This window comes from Tetrao urogallus (genome assembly GCF_951394365.1).
Source record: "Tetrao urogallus genome assembly, chromosome: Z".
In the NCBI taxonomy this organism is placed as follows: domain Eukaryota; kingdom Metazoa; phylum Chordata; class Aves; order Galliformes; family Phasianidae; genus Tetrao; species Tetrao urogallus.
The window spans coordinates 48,081,753-48,100,264 of NC_136816.1; the positions used below are offsets into that span (position 1 = coordinate 48,081,753).

Sequence of the window (18,512 nt, forward strand, 5' to 3'; positions counted from 1 at the left end):
CGATGCTTTTAGAAGGCAAAGATGTTAAAACAGTCTTCATACAGGTGTTTCATAATGCAGGTGAGATGTGGAATGCTGTGCTACTCCTGAGAAAAACACATTTGGCTATTCCAGCTATTAATCCCCACTTATGAGCATGCTGAATCCAAAGAGGCATTTCATATCCTCAGTAATAGTATATACTTTAAAAAAAAAAATAAAAATCTTTGTCTTCTACAAGGATCAAAAGTAGTGAATTCAAATTGCTGGGAGAGGTGATCAGAAGGGGGCAGAATTGGTGATGAGGATCAGAGTCTCTACAGTAAATCATATATGTGCGAGACATAATTCATTCTCAATATTCCTTCAAGCTTTTAAAGATCTTGCATATAGCCATGTCCTGTAGTGCTTCTCTTTCATCTGAAAGCTACTGGCTTTAGAATTGAGATGTCTGCGTGAAGGATATGGTGTCAGATTTATCTACAGCAAAGCCTCCATTGATGTATGATTTCTTGGTCTCTGTTTCATCATTATCAAGTATTGTAGTTTCCAAGGCAAAAGGGTTGACTATGTTGACATCAGAGGAAACATCCATCTGTTCCAGTTCCTTTTTAGAGAGCTTCTCCACTATCCCAGTACCAAAGGCATCTCCCAAGACATTCACCATTGTTCTGAATCGATCTCTATGGAATAAAATATGGAATAAAAAGCTCAGGCAAATCATTCTGTGTGTAGAAAGTGGCTAACTTTCTACAATAGCTTTTTTTTTTCCCCGCAAAACAGATGTTGTATAATTCTAGAACTAAAATAGTGTACAATAGTGTTGTAGAATGAGGAGTGACTTCCCAAATTAAGGGCTTTGTACAGGATGTGTAAAATTTTAAGTCACATCACTGGTCTATTAACAGCAGCAACCAAAGGGCTGTGCACAGTCTTGAAGGGTCTTATGGGGAGTCCTTCTCAGGCCCCTAAGTATGCTGCACAGTTGGTTCACTTTGTGATGAGGCCACTTTTGATGGGAGGAAAGACTGCGGTAAAAAAAAACAGAAGAGCCCACATTGTGTGTTCTGTCTTTTTGACAGTCATTTCCTCAGCCAGAGGAGTGCTTAGTATTCTGGCCCAAAGCCTTGTTAAAGGGTTGAAGTACAAAGTTTTCTTGATACGTTAAGGAATGTGATACTTTTCTACTTCTGATTTTTTCTATCAGGAGAAAAAATAATCTGCCACTACTTGGCAGAAAAGCCTGAAAATCATGCAAGATAGTAAAGTTTGTAAATTGCCATGGGATTTGTCAAAAACAACACTGAAGTGAAGCAGTCCAAAACATGTTTTTCTACAACTGCTGCTGAACAACATCATGTATACAACCCCACGTGTATTCTCCATATGGAAGGGAAGTAACTGATAAGGAAAGGAAGTGAAATAAAATTCTGGTAGGAGTACTGTGACAAGCGAGCCACAGTGGAAACTCATCTTGCATAATATTTCTATTCTACCTCTTTATTAAAAACGTGGAAGATGTCTTCAAGGTTATGTAATAAAACTTTGGTAAGTTCAGAATTAACTAGAGGACTGTTAATGAGACACTACTAGCAGGTTTCAAAATAATACATTTTAGGCATGAAGTACGAAAGGCAAGTGTTAATAATCTACATGGCATCAAGAAACGCATTCTGTCTGCTGAGGTGCAAATGCACTGCCAATGACCCTTGGTACATGTAATTAATCTTTAATTTTCTTTGTACAGCAAAACACTCTCATCTGAAAAAATATCTCAGTTGGAATTAAGAGATGGTTCCAATTATTCATCTGTGTCATGGTGGAACAGGTAGTTCATTCATGGAACACCTAAATGTGTCTAAGAACTTCAAACTTCTAACCTAGAGAAAAGAAAGGGTCCATAATATTATGTCTGTGTTGGAATTTAGGAATGACTATTCTCTTTTTCTGTCAATCTCACTTCCATAAAGGAATTAGAGGGTATCAAATAAAATTATTGGGAAGTGTGATGAAACAAACAAAGCAAAATACATTCTGTACAACATGCTGAAAGATTGTGGAATTCATCTTCACAAAACTTATGGATGCTTCAAAGTGCAATAAGAAAATTTAACGTAAAAAGAAATCTAATGAGAACTGTTAAGAAAAAAAAAAAAAAAAAAAACACCTCTATCTTAAGAACTCTGAGTAACAGCTTCCTTGAGGCTGGGGAATGGTATCAACACACAATTTTTCTGTTCTCACTTTTCTTTTTTATACCTTCTCTAAGCCACTGGCTTGTACAGATCTTCCCTATCCTTAGCCAAACTAAATGACTAGAAAAAAAGCTTGAGAAAACTAAATGACTGTGCAGTATGGCAAACGAACCTATTAGACATTGTTGCAGACAGCTCATGGAGAGAATGCACTGTAATTGGAGCTGTTTGATTTTTTGGGGTTTTCTTGAGAAATAATATTATACTGCAATTGAGTTGATTCTTGAATTCTTTTCAGTCTTGCTCTACTGGAGATCAAGGCTTCTCCCCACATCTTGTGAAACTGAGTTAAACAATCAAATCAAATAAGTATATCTGTGAAATACGTAGGCTGCAGGCCAACAAATCCTTCAAGAAAATTATTGGAAAACGTGGATAGGGAAAACAGATGGTTTTACTTTGAAGGTAAATGTAAGTATAAGAAAAGGAAGAGCAAAGACACAAAATGATTTTTATCTCTGCACTGGTACTGATGAGTTAATGTTGAGTTAATGCAAATTAATGAGATCTCATTCTAAGCATTATAGCACAGACACTTTGGGAGAGAAAAAAAGCTTTATTATAAACTATAGTCCTAAAATAAGAAATCTTGCTATTCTTTCCCAGTAAATCATGGGAGAAAGCTGGACACTGATTTCCTTTTGCAGAAGTAGCATAAAAATGTCTAAGTTGAACACAGAAGACTTTAGGTTAAATGCCTCCCTTCAGAAAGGGCTTAATGCAACTGAGAGGTTTTTATGTGCTCTTTATGTGCTCCAGTGAAGTAGTTGGGATCAGGTATAACAAACGCTTTCCAAGTTTGCAAGTGTGCACCTGCTGGTTATGGGGCTCGGTATAGAAGGGCCCTAGCAAAGTAATGCTGGCAGAACAGACATACAGTCTGCAGTGTGTGTGCATATAGAATCAAAGACCACCTTTGCTTAGTTCACATGCTCCATTCTTCACCACTTCTTGGATTTTATGGAAATCAGATGAAATGTACCGTTTGTGGCTGCATTTGATTTTTATTAATGGTGCATCTACTTTATGTAATTCGGCAGAAGTTGAGTAACTCCAGAGGTAGTAAGTACTACTAATCTACTACTAATCATTTAAATATGCTGTGTCCACTGGTTAAACAGCACCTCTGGATGTGAGATTAATATCTGCCATTTCATGCTGCAGGATTTCTGTCAGAATTAAAGCTACTGTTATAACCAACCATAAGAAGAATATTCGTTCAATTTCTACTGCAGACCTACAGGACATGATTTACTGTCTTCTCATGCAGACCCACATGCTTGTGTAAACATTTTAAAAAAATAATAATCTAATACTAAGTGCTTTAAACTTACAGAAGCCAGTCAACTGCAATGATCAGAGTAACGTCTTCAGCTGGCAGGCCAACAGCGCTCAGAACAATCACCATGGTAACAAGTCCAGCTTGGGGAACACCAGCAGCTCCAATGCTGGCTGCTGTAGCTGTGACACTAAATCCCAAATAAAGCCAGGAAAAAACATTCAGAGTAAGTGTTGCTTACAGAAACTCTATTTTCTGACACAAATAGACATATTTCACTACCAGAAAGCTGTTCTTATGTTCTAGTTTTTCTGTGGAGCATTATCTACCTGGTTCGGGAACAAGATTATGAGGCGTGTTTGAATCATAGAATCATAGAATCATAGAATCATAGAATCATAGAATCATAGAATCATAGAATCACCAAGGTTGGAAAAGACCTAAAAGATCATCCAGTCCAACTGTTCACCTATTCCCAATAGCTCCCACTAAACCATGTCCCTCAGCACAACATCCAGCCTTTCCTTGAACACCCCCAGGGTTGGTGACTCCACCACCTCCCTGGGCAGTTCATTCCAGTGCCTGACCACCCTTTCTGAAAAGTAATACTTCCTCATGTCCAGCCTGAATCTCCCCTGCCGTAGCTTGAAGCCATTCCCTCTGGTCCTATCACTAATGACATGAGAAAAGAGGCCAACCCCCAGCTCACTACAACCTCCCTTCAGGAAGTTATAGAGAGCAATGAGGTCTCCCCTGAGCCTCCTCTTCTCCAGGCTGAACATTCCCAGCTCCTTCAGCCTCTCCTCATATGGCCTCTGTTGCAGACCCCTCACCAGCTTTGTTGCCCTCCTTTGAATATGTTCCAGGGCCTCAATGTCTTTCTTGCAGTGAGGGGCCCAAAACTGGACACAGTACTTGAGGTGTGGCCTCACTAGTGCTGAGTACAGGGGAAATCAGTGCCATCTCAGACACTATAGGAGAACACATATCTCATTGGGCAGGCAATCAGTTGTTACAGTAACAAATGTTAATACATAGGTAAATGCATGTCTAACCCACAAATTAGATAGATCCCAGGAAGAGTTAGGTTTCCAAGTGTTTTGTTTGAAACTAATGGCAGTATCCAGAACAATGCTGCACATCCTGGCCCATCCCACCTCCTCATCAGGTCACATAGGCAAGGTCATGGAATAAGGAAAGACAATGTTTCTGGATTTTACTATGGTTTGAGTGATAGTTTCAACTTTTTCCATGAGCTATCCAAAGCAAATATAGAATTCATCACTAAAAAAATAAAAAATAAAAAAAAATAAAAAACCCGCAGCAACACAACATCAACAAAATTTATGTGATAAGCTTAGTCTTACCTAATGGTAACTATCTGGCCAATATCTAGTTCCAAGTCATTCAGTTGTGCAATAAATACAGCTGCTACTGCCTCGTAGAGAGCTGTGCCATCCATGTTGATAGTAGCTCCAACTGGAAGTACAAATCTGGTAATTCTTTTGTCAATGAAGTTTTTTTCTTCTGCACAGCGGAAGGTGACGGGCAAAGTTGCTGAACTGGCACATAAATAAACACAAAAAGTAAATGCAAGTAGGGGTGTATCATATCCTTTATCTTTCCTTTTTCTGAGAGCCTGATTTGCTCTAAGAAACAAAAGGAGATCTACATCAGATAGGAAGGCTGCATTATGAAACTTAAGAGTTGAGTTTTAAAGCAATGCAAGCTTTGCTCTTTCTTCTAATTGTGGGAGGAAATAACAAAGTCTTAATTAAGCATTAAAATATTCACTATGTATGTAACTTTGAAGTAGACTACAGGGTTCTACATCTGGGAAGGAATAATCCCATGCACAAGTATAGGCTGGGGGCTGGACTACTGAAAAGTAGCCCTGCAGAGAAGGACCTGTGAATTCTGCTTGACATCAAGATTTGTGAGCATCGAATGGCAAAAAAACTATTTCCTGAAGATATGTTGCAAAGAGCAGATTCTAGTTTTGTAAAAGGCCAGCAGAGCTTCACTGCAATCTGTACTGCCATTTTGGGTACTGCAGAAACGTAGCATTTCAACTTCCATGGAATTTACAATTGTCCAGGTGAAATCAGGTTGTCGAACAAAGTGGTAATAAAATCAGAGTACAAATAATGCAATTACTACTAAGAACATTACAGAAGATAAATCTTTTTGTTTACCTGGAAGAAATCATGAGGGCTGTCAGAAGTGCCTGAGCCATCCCCATGGCAAATCGAAAAGGATTTTTCCTTACTATTATTAAGTAGATCAGTGGCAGAATTATAGTGGAATGGATTGCAAGTCTGGAAAAGAAGATGGACTAGTTAAACAGATTGAGTTCTTTAGATTTATGATTTAAAATTTTACAATTTATAGAGTAAGACTGTCAAAAAAAAAATGAGGTTCTTTCACTCTTTTGTAAGGAGGAAGAGATTATTATTTGTATCTCTTTCCAAGGTACAGCAAGGATTAATCAATATATTTGAAATACTTTTAAACTGCTGAAGAAAAGTAAAGTAACAAATAATATTTAAACCAATATTCATCCAGCAATTTCAAATATGATAAAACATTTGTTTGTTTTTATTACACTGACTCTATACACAAAACTGACATACAAATGGAGGAGCCAGTGAGGAAAGATGTGCTGCTGGACCTTGTACTAGCAAACAAGGAAGCACTGATTGGAAATGTGAAGGCTTGGGACATCCTTGGCTGCAGTGACCATAGGATTGTGGAATTCAGTATCCTGTGAAGAGGAAGTGGAGCAATACAATAAGATCACAACCCAGGATTCCAGGAGAGCTAACTTTGATCTGTCCAGGGACCATAGTGGAAGAATTTAAAGGAAATGGTCCCTAAAAGAAAAAGGAGTCCAAGAGAGTTCATTAGTATTCAAGCAACACTTTCTCCAGTCTCGAGAATGATGCATTTCTATCAATAAGAAATCAAGAAAAGGGGACAGGAGACCTGTATGAATCAAGGAACTCCTGACAAAACTCAAACAGAAGCATAAGGTGTACAGGAGAATAAGTGGAAGTAGGGCCAAGACGCTTGGGATGAACATATTGATGTTGTCAGAATATGCAGAAATACAACAAAGAAGGCTAAGGCCCATTTGGAATTGAATCTGACTAGGGATGTCAAGGGCAAGAAGAGTGAAAGTCTGGAAAGGCTTTCCCTAGACTGAGGATTATTGGGCTAGGGCTCATTTATGCAAACTTGACATCCACAAGTATGTGGGCCTTGATGAGTTGTACTCATGAGAACTAAGTGGAGCTAGTAGATATCACCTTTGGGTGGGGGTCAGTAGAACAGAGCCCCTCCTTCTGTAAGAGCAGAGTAAATCCAAGACTGCCTCATGAGGCAGAATGTGTACAGTCTATGAGGCTAGATAACATAAAATCAGAATCACAGAAAGGCTTGGGTTGGAAGGGACTTCAAGGGCCTTCAAGCTCCAACTCCCCCACCACAGGCAGGGTTGCTAACCTTCATATCTAATATGGACCAGGCTGCCCAGGCCCCCATCTGACCTGACCTTGAACACCTCTGGGGATGGGGTACCCACAACCTCTCTGGGCAGCCAATTCCAGCATCTCACCACTCTCTCGGTAAAGAGCTTCCCACTGATATCCAACCTTCCAAATCTTATATCTCTGATATCCAAATCTTCTCTTGTTCAACTTAAAACCATTTTCCAGTGTCCTGCCATTATTTTCTCTTGAAAATCCTTGCAACAAGCACCCCAGGGTCTTGAAGGAGCTAGCTAGTGTGCTTGCCAAGTCACTTTCCACCATATTTGAAAAGTTATGACTGTCAGATGAAGTCCCCAGTGACTGGAAAAAGGGAAACATCACTCCCATTTTTTCAGAAAGGAAGAATGGAAGACCTGGCAATCTATAGGCCAGTAAGCCTCATGTCTCTGCCTGGGAAGATCATGTAGCAGATATTCCTGGAAGCCATGTTAAGGCACATATGAGATGAGGAGATGACTTAAGACAGCCAGTACAGCATCACAAAGGGCAGATCATGACTGACCAATCTGGCAGATTTCTATGACATGGTTTGATGGGCATGGTAGTGATGGGTTAGCAGTTGACTAGATGATCTCAGTGGTCTTTTCCAGTCTTAATGATTCTACTATTCTACGATTTCACTATAAGATGGAATGATGGGATCTGTGGACAGAAAAGAAGTAACTGGTGTTGTCTATCCAAACTTCTGCAAGGCTTTTGACATGGTTTTGCACCACAACCTTATCTCTAAATTGGAAAGAGATGGATTTGAGCATGGACTATTTGATGGATGAAGAATTGGTTGGATTGTCACACCCAGAAGGTTGTGTTCAATGGCTCTATGTTCAGGTAGAAGCTAGTAATAAGTGGCACTCCCTGAGAGACTGTTTTGGGACCAGTCCTCTTTACCATCTGTACAAGTGACATAGATAGTGGAATTGAGGTCATTCAAGCAAGTTTGCAGATAACACTAAGCTGAGTTGTGCAGCTGATATAGTAGAAGGAAGGGATGTCATTCAAAATGATCTGAAGAATCTTGAGAAAGGGTCCATGTTGAACCTAATAAGGTTCAACAAAATATTGCACTTGGGTTGGGGCATTCCCAGATATGTGTGTAGACTAGGAGAAGAACTTACTGAGAACAATCCTATGGAGAAGGACTTGTGGGTCCTTGTGTGTGAAAAGCTAGACATGAGCCAGCAGTGTGCACTTGCAGTCTGGAAGGCCAACTGTATACTGGGCTGTAACAAAGGAGGAGCTGCTAGCAAGGTATGGGAGGTGACTGCCCCCATATACTCTGTTCTTGTGAGGCCTCATCTGAAATATTGAATCTGGGTGTGGGGCCCCCAGCACAAGAAAAACATGGAGTTATTGGAGTGGGTCTAGTGGAGGCCACAAAGATTATTGGAGTGCTGAAGCATCTCTCTTTAGCCAGGCTGACAAAGCTGGGATTGTTCAGCATAGAGAACTGGGTCCAATATTGTTTACTTTATTCATCAGAGACTTGGCTAAAGAGTAGATTGGTAGGGTAGATTGCATCCTCAACAAGTTTGCTGATGATGCAAAGCTGGGAAGAGGGCTGATAGCACAGAAGACTGTGCTGCCATTCACAACGATCTCAACAGGTTAGAGAGATGGGTGGACAGAATTTCTCTTGAAATTCTGTACAGGCAATTACAGGGTTCTGCAGCTGGGGAGGAATAATTCCATGCGGAAGTACAGACTGGGGGCTGGACTACTGGAAAGTAGCCCTGCAGAGAAGGACCTGTGAATTCTGCTTGACATCAAGTTGACCATGAGCTAGTAATGTGCCCTAGTGCTCAGGAAAGCCAATAGTATACTAGGTTATATTAGAAAGAGTACTGCCAGCAGATCAAATGAGGTAAAACATCTCCTCCATCAGCTCTGGTGAAGTCTCACCTAGAGTACTATAAATAGTGCTGGACCCTCTAGTAAAAGAGACACACAGCTTCTGGAGTGAGTCCAATAAAGGTCTATGAAAGTCGTTAATGGGATTGGAGCATGCGAGGAAAGATAGAGGCATCTGGGCCACTACACTTTGGAGAAGCAAAGGCTCAGAAGGTACTTGATCAATGTGTGTAAGTATCTGAAGGAAAGGTATTAAGAGAATGGGGCTAGAATCTTCAGAGTGGTGCCAAGCAAACAAGAGACAATGGGAACAAACTGAAACACAAGAAGTTCATCTGAGCATGAGGAAAAGCTACTGTGCAGGTAACCAAGCACTGGAAGGGAATGCCCAGAAAAGTTACGTAGTCTGCTTCCCTGGAGATATTATTCAAAAGCTGTCTGGACACAATCCTGGATAACATGCTCTAGGGGACTCCACTTGAGAAGGGAGGTTTGACTAGTTGATCTCAAAGTTTCCTTCCAGTCTCAACTACTCTGTAATTCTGTGATAGTTCAGATACTACAAATGAAATACATATCACTCTACCATCTTTCATGTTGTAAGGTGCTGAAATACTGTCTTTTGAAACAATTACTTTTCATTATGAATTAATTCTGTTGATATGCAAAAGATCAAACTGTCCTCTTGGCTTTATACATTACTCAGGTTCATTTGCTTGGATATTGAGTGTGTCTTAATTCGTGAGTATTAACATTAGAGGTAAACAGCCTGCTACAAGTATATTTGAAATGAAATATACACAAAACGTTGTGCAATACTTTCTGTATTCCAGGGTCACAAATAATGGCAACATCAGCTCTTCTTGAAGATAAGTTATCATAGCATGGAAATACAATGCCCAGAATTGTGGCATGTATGACCTTTGGTTTTTTATTCTGTCCTCACAAGATGTTCCTGTGAACAATACTATGTTGTAATAACACTTTATGATTTTAGAGTATTTGATAAAGACAGAAATATATCATGGTACTACCTGTTCTGCCAACATCAGGGAGTTAACAAAGCTGTAGCTATAGTATAGAAATCCTCAACTCCATAAAAAAACAAGCAAACAACAACAATCACATCACCTTGAAATCTAACTATGCATCCTGTATTCATGAAAGGGTTTATTCAGTGAAATGTAAATGAGAGCATACAATATGCATCAATAAAATTTTGCTAAAAAGTTACAATATGAAACCTACTGATTCATACAGTGGTTCCTGAGAACAAACTGAATTCTTCAGAACATAGAAAAACTATATAGGCATGAATGCTATTGGATGTCTTAACAAAACTGTTGATGAAAAACTTTTCAAGTAATATTTATTTCCAGAAACAAAAATTTCCAAACAAATGTACTTTTTAAATTTCAGATTCTCACTTTACTACTGCCAGCATGAACTTGGCATTACCCAAAGCAATGTTTGTGCATATTAGTTCCAATACTACAGATTATCATGAAACAAAAAAAAAAATTAGAAGTAATATTTATTTGCATGTATGAAATGCAACTGACAGCAAGAAGCAGTTTTTGTTTCTCAGATTGACATACTTCACAGCACTCAAGAAATATATCTGCCTGGCTGCTTTCAGATGAGACAAACAAACATGAGTTTGCTTGCTGTAGCTTCCTTGTTTTATTAATTCCTCAGATTAAGAGACCTTGGCAAATGCCTCCTACTTTGATTTTTCTCCTTTGTGACTGCTAACACATCCTGCTTATGACGCTGCTATGATAGAAAATTGATGGGCTGAAGATACTTAGTGGCCAACTGGAGCAAAGGCATTAGAGCAGGCAAGTCCAACCTGGGACCTGCAGGCTACATGCAGTTTATCACAACCCGTCCTGGAGCTGCCCTTTGCCCTGCAACATCATGGCAGTGGCTCTTCCCCACTAAACAGCCTGGTACAGCCCCAAACACGCACCCATTGTTCAGCAACAAGCAAACATTAAATGGAAACTTAAATAAAGCAGCATCATGTGTAACACAAACATAAATTGCACTCATTTCTGTAACAGTTTGGTAAAGTGGAGATTCAGTGATATTTTTAAAGCTTCTTAGGAAGTCACACATCTCAACTGATTTTTCGAAATGCTGGCTTATGCTTAAATGTAAACACAACAACTTTGAATTAAATATTATTATCTAGCAGAAAATTATGCAGAAAAGAGATCCTTCTTGATTTTTTAATGAATTTATTGAATTTAAGATTAATATATTCCCCTTCTCTTTCTTTGGTTGTCAGAAAGCTTGTGAACAACTTTTGAAGAAAATATCATGCAGGAGATAGAAGCTACTGAACAACTTTGGATAGAGCTTCTAGACAAAACATGAATAAGTTACTGTATAGTGAAGGATACTGTATAGTGAAGGAATTATAGGAATGAATGCTAGGGCAATGAACCAAGGCAGCCTAGAATCTATGCTTCACTGAACTGAAAATAGCAATTTAAATACATTTGATTTATTGGGTCCGTAATAACTATTTATCTTTCCAAAGAGGTTTTTTGTTGTTATTTTTTTGCAGTAATATTCTTCAGAGAATATAATGATCTAGTATTACAATCTATATCACTTAAAGCAGTTAAGCTGCCCCTTCTCAATTTTCAAATCTGCAAATGTTTTCTGTCAGTGCCTCTGCCTAGTATTGCTCTCCACAGTCAGAGGTCTACAGAAAGAATAGCAAAGGTGTTTTGATGCTTGGCTACGTTATGCAGTTAACAACTGCTGGTTTTGCAGCTTCAACAGCTACTTTTGTGTTGAAAGATAAACTGACAGCATGATCTGTCAGTATCAGCAATCTGCTCTGTGTCAAGGTGAGAAGTGCTCAAAGTCATTTGGGCTTAGCATAATTTACTGAGTATTGCATTCACAATGCATCTGTATAGGGAAGCAGAACTGACACACAGTGGATTGTGAGGTCCCATACTGATTCCCAACTTCATTCTGATATTCTTGTATGTTGAATAGCCTACAAAGCCCCTTTTTCCTAACTTCTAACTCTTTCCCAACTTCTAGTTTCTAAAAGAAACATTTCTACTTTCAAAAATGCAATGACATAATCTATTCCAGCATCAAGGTGAGAAGATAAAATAATGAATACAACAATAGATTAAAAATACTCATTTTTAAAAACAAAACATGATTTTCACTGTCGGGAATTTTTGTATTTGACCTAGAAAACACCAGTTATTGTGGAAAATTAAACTGTAATCAACTGAATCCCCAAAATTGTATATATTTAATATCATTTTTAGAATATGACATACCCACTTAATACTGTAGCCATATAAAGACCCAGTTTACGAAAGATTTCCCAGTCCTCAACTTCTATTATCTTCCCAGCAATTAAAAACACAATACCAATCGGCATGTACCTAGAGAGCAAAAATAGAACAATTAAAATTCTATTCTCAGAAATACTTCATGCTCATTAAATAATAATGTCTTGTGCAGTGTAACTTTTTAAAGCAGTCTGAAGAATTTCCTCTGATACTGTATTATACATCTGATTTTACTTGCTTGAAACAAAATTATATTAGAGGTGAAGAAAAAATACTGAGAAAGAATAAATTTAACTCTGTATATAGTCTGACTGCATGGCATGGTGTCGCAGAATACACAGAAGTTGGGAAAAAGAGTGAGTTTTGTCCTACAGTAGAAAATGAGTGGTTTAACCTTATTTGAAAGTGGATGTTTTCAGGGCTGAAGCCAAAGTGCTCTCTGAAATCACAGAGATGTGTAGGACTCTTGCTCTTCCAGGAGTTGTCCTATAGCACTAGAAGCCATGTGTGAATCACTTGCATAAGGGAATGATTGTAATATGTTGGGATAGCACATAATCAGTGCGTTTCCTGATGGAGGGCTTCTTTCCACAGTGAGTGCACAGAGCCATTTCTAGCAGTAATGAATAGCTGCATGGGCTGTGGCCTGCAACAGACAGATTCAAAGGCAAAATCAAAGGGCTTACACTAGCACCGGCTCTGCTTCATTTCTTTTAGCACCACAGAGAAGGCTGCGACACAGACAAGATGAAAATTTCCAATTAACCTATAAATTTGTGAATTTATGAAAAGTATATATTTAAAATTTTTAATTGCTAATTAATAAAAATGTCTGTGCTTCACTTCATGAATGAAGTAGTACTTTCCCCCTGTAATGGGGGATGCAAATGTGGATTCCTGGTTTCTGCTGAGCTCCGAAAGGGTGAAAGCAGAACTAGTTCCTCACATTGTCAGTGTCCAAGGTTACTTTATTTACAGCAGCAGCTCCCATTCTAGAGACATACTATATATGTCTATAGCTACCAACTTGGGCACATGAAAAACAAAGGATAGTCAGCATATGGGGAGAAACCTTTATCTGTATCCTATGCTAACTCTAGAGCACTGTTAGTTGCAGAGTGAGGCAGCCTGTTCCACAGAGCTTTAACTCAGTTGGGAACTGGATGAGCTATACAGCTCAGAGCAAACTGCAGAGATAGAACTACCTCTCTCTAAAGGTAGAAGTGTGCAGCTTAGCTTTCAATATGCTTACTGTTTTGCAGAAACTTCAGTGTGTTGGAATGGAGAGAAGATCCATGAAAGGAAGAGATCTGCTAAGTTATTTTCAGAGTGAAACAGGCAAGTATGAGCAGAGAACCATAGTAAAATGGCATAATGTGCTTGCATGTAGGATCAAAATCTGGAAAGAAGAGAGTGCTTTTATGATGCTCATCCTGTAACTGTGATCTGCTCAACAACTACTGTAGAGACACAAGTTTTGTTAATTGCTATGAAGTCCAATCAAATACTATCAGATGAGGTGCTGCACTTTTTTTTTTATTATTTCTATCTGGGAACATTATGTGAGAATATTTTGAGAATGTTGTCTCACAAAGCCTACAAGTACAAGGTAAATGATGCCAACTGTATCTTGCATATCACTGCACATTTTGCTCAGTTGTGTGGCTTGTACATTAATTTATATTTCTAAATGAACTTAACTCCAAGAACAGTTACTCTGTGAACACAATAGGGAATAGTGTTCAAGACTGAAGAGGCCATGTTGGTACTGATTTACAGCCCTCCAATCATCAGCACAGATGCACAGTCTTGATATGATCTTCCAGTGAGAATGTCTGAAAAACTTGTGTACTAGTGGCACTGTTCTTTTAGTACAGTACAGTACAGTACAGTAAGTAGAAGCCTTGTTTCTAGTTTCCTGAAAAGGATCAAAATATGTAGAATGAAACTGCTTACCAGCCTTCCTTTAAAGCTGCTTGCTGTAAAGCACATATACAAAAGCAAACATGAAGTATAAGTCCACTCCTATATTTTCACTTAAAGACAAAATTCACTTAAATAGTTAGAACATGCCAGTATGTCCTTGGACTTACCACATAATTATCTGAACTATCCTCATTGTAGCTTCATTCAGTGCATTGAAAAAATCCACTAGAACTTGTCCTTTGTCTCCCATTTTTCCAATAACCATTCCAAAAACAAGACAAAAGACGATCAAGCCAAGAACATTGATGCCATCAGAATACGCGCCCACGATCTTATATTCTTGAGTTTTGTTCTATATATCAGATTCAAGGGAGAAAAGTTACAATCTGAAAACACTGAGTTTACTTTAAAGTATTCTTAGATGAAAACATAGTTAGACATTTGAAAAGACATAGAGCTTTACCCCAATCACTCTACTCTGTGAGCCTTTAAAAGTAGCGTATTTTAGACCTATGCAGCAATCCAACCAAATCTTAGGTGAGAGTAAAGCAACATTCTATAGACTTCTGACACAAATAGTAAGGTCTGGTATACTCAGTCATGCCTTCAATATATTCAAGACTTACTTCCTGCTATGGGGAACAAAACCCAACTGACAGAGAATCCCTGTGGTCACTTCCATGCAAGTCAAGGTCTTTTGCCCAGATTTATTAAAACAGTCAATTGTGTAAGAACTGGGACGATGCTGTGCACTTTTGCCTTCAGTTAGAAATCTATTTTTCAGCTGAAATCAGTGAAATTGCATACTTTATAGAAGAATCAGAAGCATGTAACATAAAAAACACACTACCTAGGTAAGCATTTGCACACTCCTCAGTTTGTGTAATATTCATATATGAAAGACAGAATTGCTTACTGCATTCAAGATTTAATTCATGTCCTTTCATATAGCCCATATTCTCATGATCTTAATACATATGAGATGAAATTTGGAAAAGGTACAGTAAAAAGAACATTGACCTGCTATTATTCACAGTTCTATGTTTACAGAATATTGAATTCCTTTCTTACTCTAATGTAATTAAAGGATTTACAAACTTTCAAAACCCATAAGCATTTCAGACCTCAAATCAGAAACTTGCTAGACATCTTCTTTACTTTTGTCTTTTTTTTATTCTTTCTAGAATAGCAAGCTATTATATAATAAATGTTTTCTACTTTTCATTTCACAAAATTTTATTATGATTTTCTGTTTATTTCTTTATGGGATACTCAGTTACTTCACTGCTGATATATATGCAGACTTCCAATAATAAGTGTTCTCCTTAATTTCTCAGCAAATTGACAATTAATTTGCATATACATTTAATGGAGGATATAAATCCACTGTTTCCTTATATAATACACTAAACTTAATATTGCTTATTAATGAATGGAACCCTCACGTTTTCTTAAGCCTACTTGAAAATCCTCAAAATCACCACTAGAATTTACTTCATGTTATGCCCTTCCTAAAATATATCTATGTATCATCACAGAATCACAGAACCACAGAATGGCCAGGGTTGTAAGGGACCTCAGGGATCATGAATCTTCAACCCCCTGCCACTTGCAGGGCCACCAACCTCCACATTTAATACTAGACTAGGCTGCCCAGGGCCCCATCCAATCTGGCCTTGAACACTTCCAAAGACGAGGCATCCACAACCTCTTTGGGTAGCCTGTTCCAGCACCTCACCACTCACTCTGCAAAGAATTTCCCCCTGACATCCAACCTAAATCTTCCCTCCCTCAACTTAAATTTCTCCTTGTCCTGCTGTTGTCTATCCTTTCAAAGAGTTGATTCCCCTCCTGTTTGTAGGCTCCATTTAGGTACTGAAAGGCTGCAATGAGGTCACCCTGCAGCCTTCTTTTCTCCAGACTGAATAAGCCCAGCTCCCTCAGCCTGTCTTCATAGGGGAGTTGCTCTAGCCCACTGATCATCTTTGTGGCTCTCCTCTGGACCCTCTCCTCTGGACCCTCTCTCTGTGTTTTTTGTACTGGGGGCTCCATACCTGGACAAGTACTCCAGATGAGGCCTCACAAGAGTAGAGTAGAGGGGGACAATCACCTCCCAGTCCCTGCTGGCCACCCCTCTTTTGATGGAGCCCAGGATACCATTTGCCTTCTGAGCCGCAAGGACACACTCCTGGCTCATGTTAAGTTTTTCATCCATCAAGACACCCAGGTCCTTCTCCGCAGGGCTGCTCTCAAGGACTGTTCCTTCCAGTCTGTATGGATGCCTGGGATTCCTCCGGCCCAAGTGCAAAACTCTGCACTTCGCCATGCTGAACCTCATCAGGTTCACCCGGACCCACCTTTCAAGCCTGTTGATGTCCCTCTGAATAGCATTCCTTCCTTCTACCATGTCAACCGCATGTCAACCATGTCCTTACTTATCTCAATGACTAACTTCAATATCAGTACTTAAACTGAGCTTCTAAAAAAGATGGAGATTGTCTTTTACATGGTCTGATAAGGATAGGACAGGAAGGAACATTTTAAACTTAAAAGAAGGGAGATTAAGATTAGATATTAGGAGGATATCCTTTACTCACAGAATGGTGAAGCACTGGCACAGGCTGCCCAGGGAAGCTGTGGATGCCCCATCCCCAGCAATGTGGAAGGCCAGTTCGGATGAGTCCTGGGCAGTCTGATCTAGTGAATGGCAACTCTGCTCATGACAGGGGGGTTGGAACTTCCAGCCCAAGCCATCTTGTAGTTCTATGATAACAATTACATCAGATTTCATCTATATTCTTCCTTCTCACTTCCCATATTACTATGAAATATAACAATAAAAGTCGCACCTCCAAAACTTCTGCTGTCGTAGCAGTTGTAACAAGTTCTTCTGTAAATGTGGAGCCATTTTTATTCACACCAGTTGTATCTTCCACTTTTTCACGTTTGGTTTTATACTGAAAAAGTTGTTTCAAAAACAAGAGGTGATTTAGAAATATGAGGAAACTGAAGAACAAACAAAGGCATAGCTGCCCACTAAAAATAAGGGGAAAATGAAGCAACCTGACATACACATACATTATTTCCCAATAAATGTGAGCCACCATTTTCTTTTTTCTTTGGATTCTGTGTATGAAACAAGTGATTCACAGTAATCTGCTATAAATTTTGCTCTCCAGATTCCTAGGCATCTGGTGGATCTGCTGCAGTCTTGCAGAGGATAAGACATAGCTCCAGTCAAAGACAAAGCCTTTTTTTGCTGAGATGTAGTCTCATCAACATTCTTTCCAAGTATGGAAACTCTATGGAAACACTATGGAAACTCAGCCACTCTAGAACTGGTCTGTTGTGTTGATGCACCTGATTCAACCCACACTGCTTTCATCTTCTACACCAATGGAGCAGGTGTGGTAGTCTCACTGTCTATAAAGGATGCTTACAGCATTCCACTATCAGGATAGTTACACCAATATTGCTATTATGTGGCCTGTAAAAAGATGAACTACTTTTGTTTTTTCTAAAAGGTTTAGTACAGGGTTTTATAGCTCAGTGAGGCACAAGATTTGTCCTTAAAGTTGTTAACATATGAAATCATCTGCATGGAGAAGTTTTGTAAACTGGAAGACACTCAGTGTTGTGAGCAGAAGGACAGTTAATATCATTATCTGATGGGGAAGGCAAACTATCTCACATACAAACTTCAAGTAACTGGTAGGTAGCCACTAGGGAAGACAAAAAGGAAAAACAGAGATAATCACAAAACACAGTTGGATATGTTTATGGATTAAGATGACTGAATCTGAAGTAAGACTATACAGACAAGGGTTTCCTTTTTCATCTTCCAAATCTCACTGCTTCCAAAAGAGGTGTCTCCTTTCTCTCAAGATCAATCATCAGTTCTAGAAATGGACATTACACGTGAGATAAAGTGGTGTGAGGGCTTAGTTACTCAAATTTCATCAATAATAGTGCATTTTTAAGAAGAAGTAAATTCTCACAACATGGTTCTTGTAATTCTGCCCATCCCAGAATGGAAAAACATATTAACACAATGGCTGATTTCTGCATTCAAGTCCTAAAAAGGATATTTTTGCAAAGGTTGATCTGGAGCTGATAACAGATTTTTTATCATAATGGAAACAAAACCAAGATGCCTTAAAAAATTATTTATATGGGAGACTAAGTTAATCCTGGCATTCTAAGAATTCTCGTATTACATAATTTTGGGAGACATAAAAGAAAAATTTGTAGTCAGCAACGAAAATTATGGTAACAAAAAAACGGTATTTAAACTTACCTGTTGAAAACAGGCCTGGACAAGATTTTCTGGGAACATATTCCT

At 38.8% G+C, this 18,512-nt stretch overlaps 1 protein-coding gene across 1 annotated transcript in view; it reads right to left on the bottom strand.

The window, feature by feature from the left end:
* Nucleotides 1–415: 415 nt before the first annotated feature.
* The window catches only part of SLC1A1 (solute carrier family 1 member 1), a gene marked incomplete at both ends in the record, with an annotated part of 47,075 nt that continues 28,978 nt past the window's right edge, over nt 416–18,512 (bottom strand). The window contains 8 exons of the mRNA XM_079548075.1: nt 416–662; nt 3,569–3,703; nt 4,881–5,075; nt 5,709–5,831; nt 12,230–12,337; nt 14,338–14,522; nt 17,020–17,127; nt 18,468–18,510. Coding sequence (XP_079404201.1) covers nt 416–662; nt 3,569–3,703; nt 4,881–5,075; nt 5,709–5,831; nt 12,230–12,337; nt 14,338–14,522; nt 17,020–17,127; nt 18,468–18,510 — 1,144 coding nt within the window. The remainder of the gene's footprint in view (nt 663–3,568; nt 3,704–4,880; nt 5,076–5,708; nt 5,832–12,229; nt 12,338–14,337; nt 14,523–17,019; nt 17,128–18,467; nt 18,511–18,512) is intronic.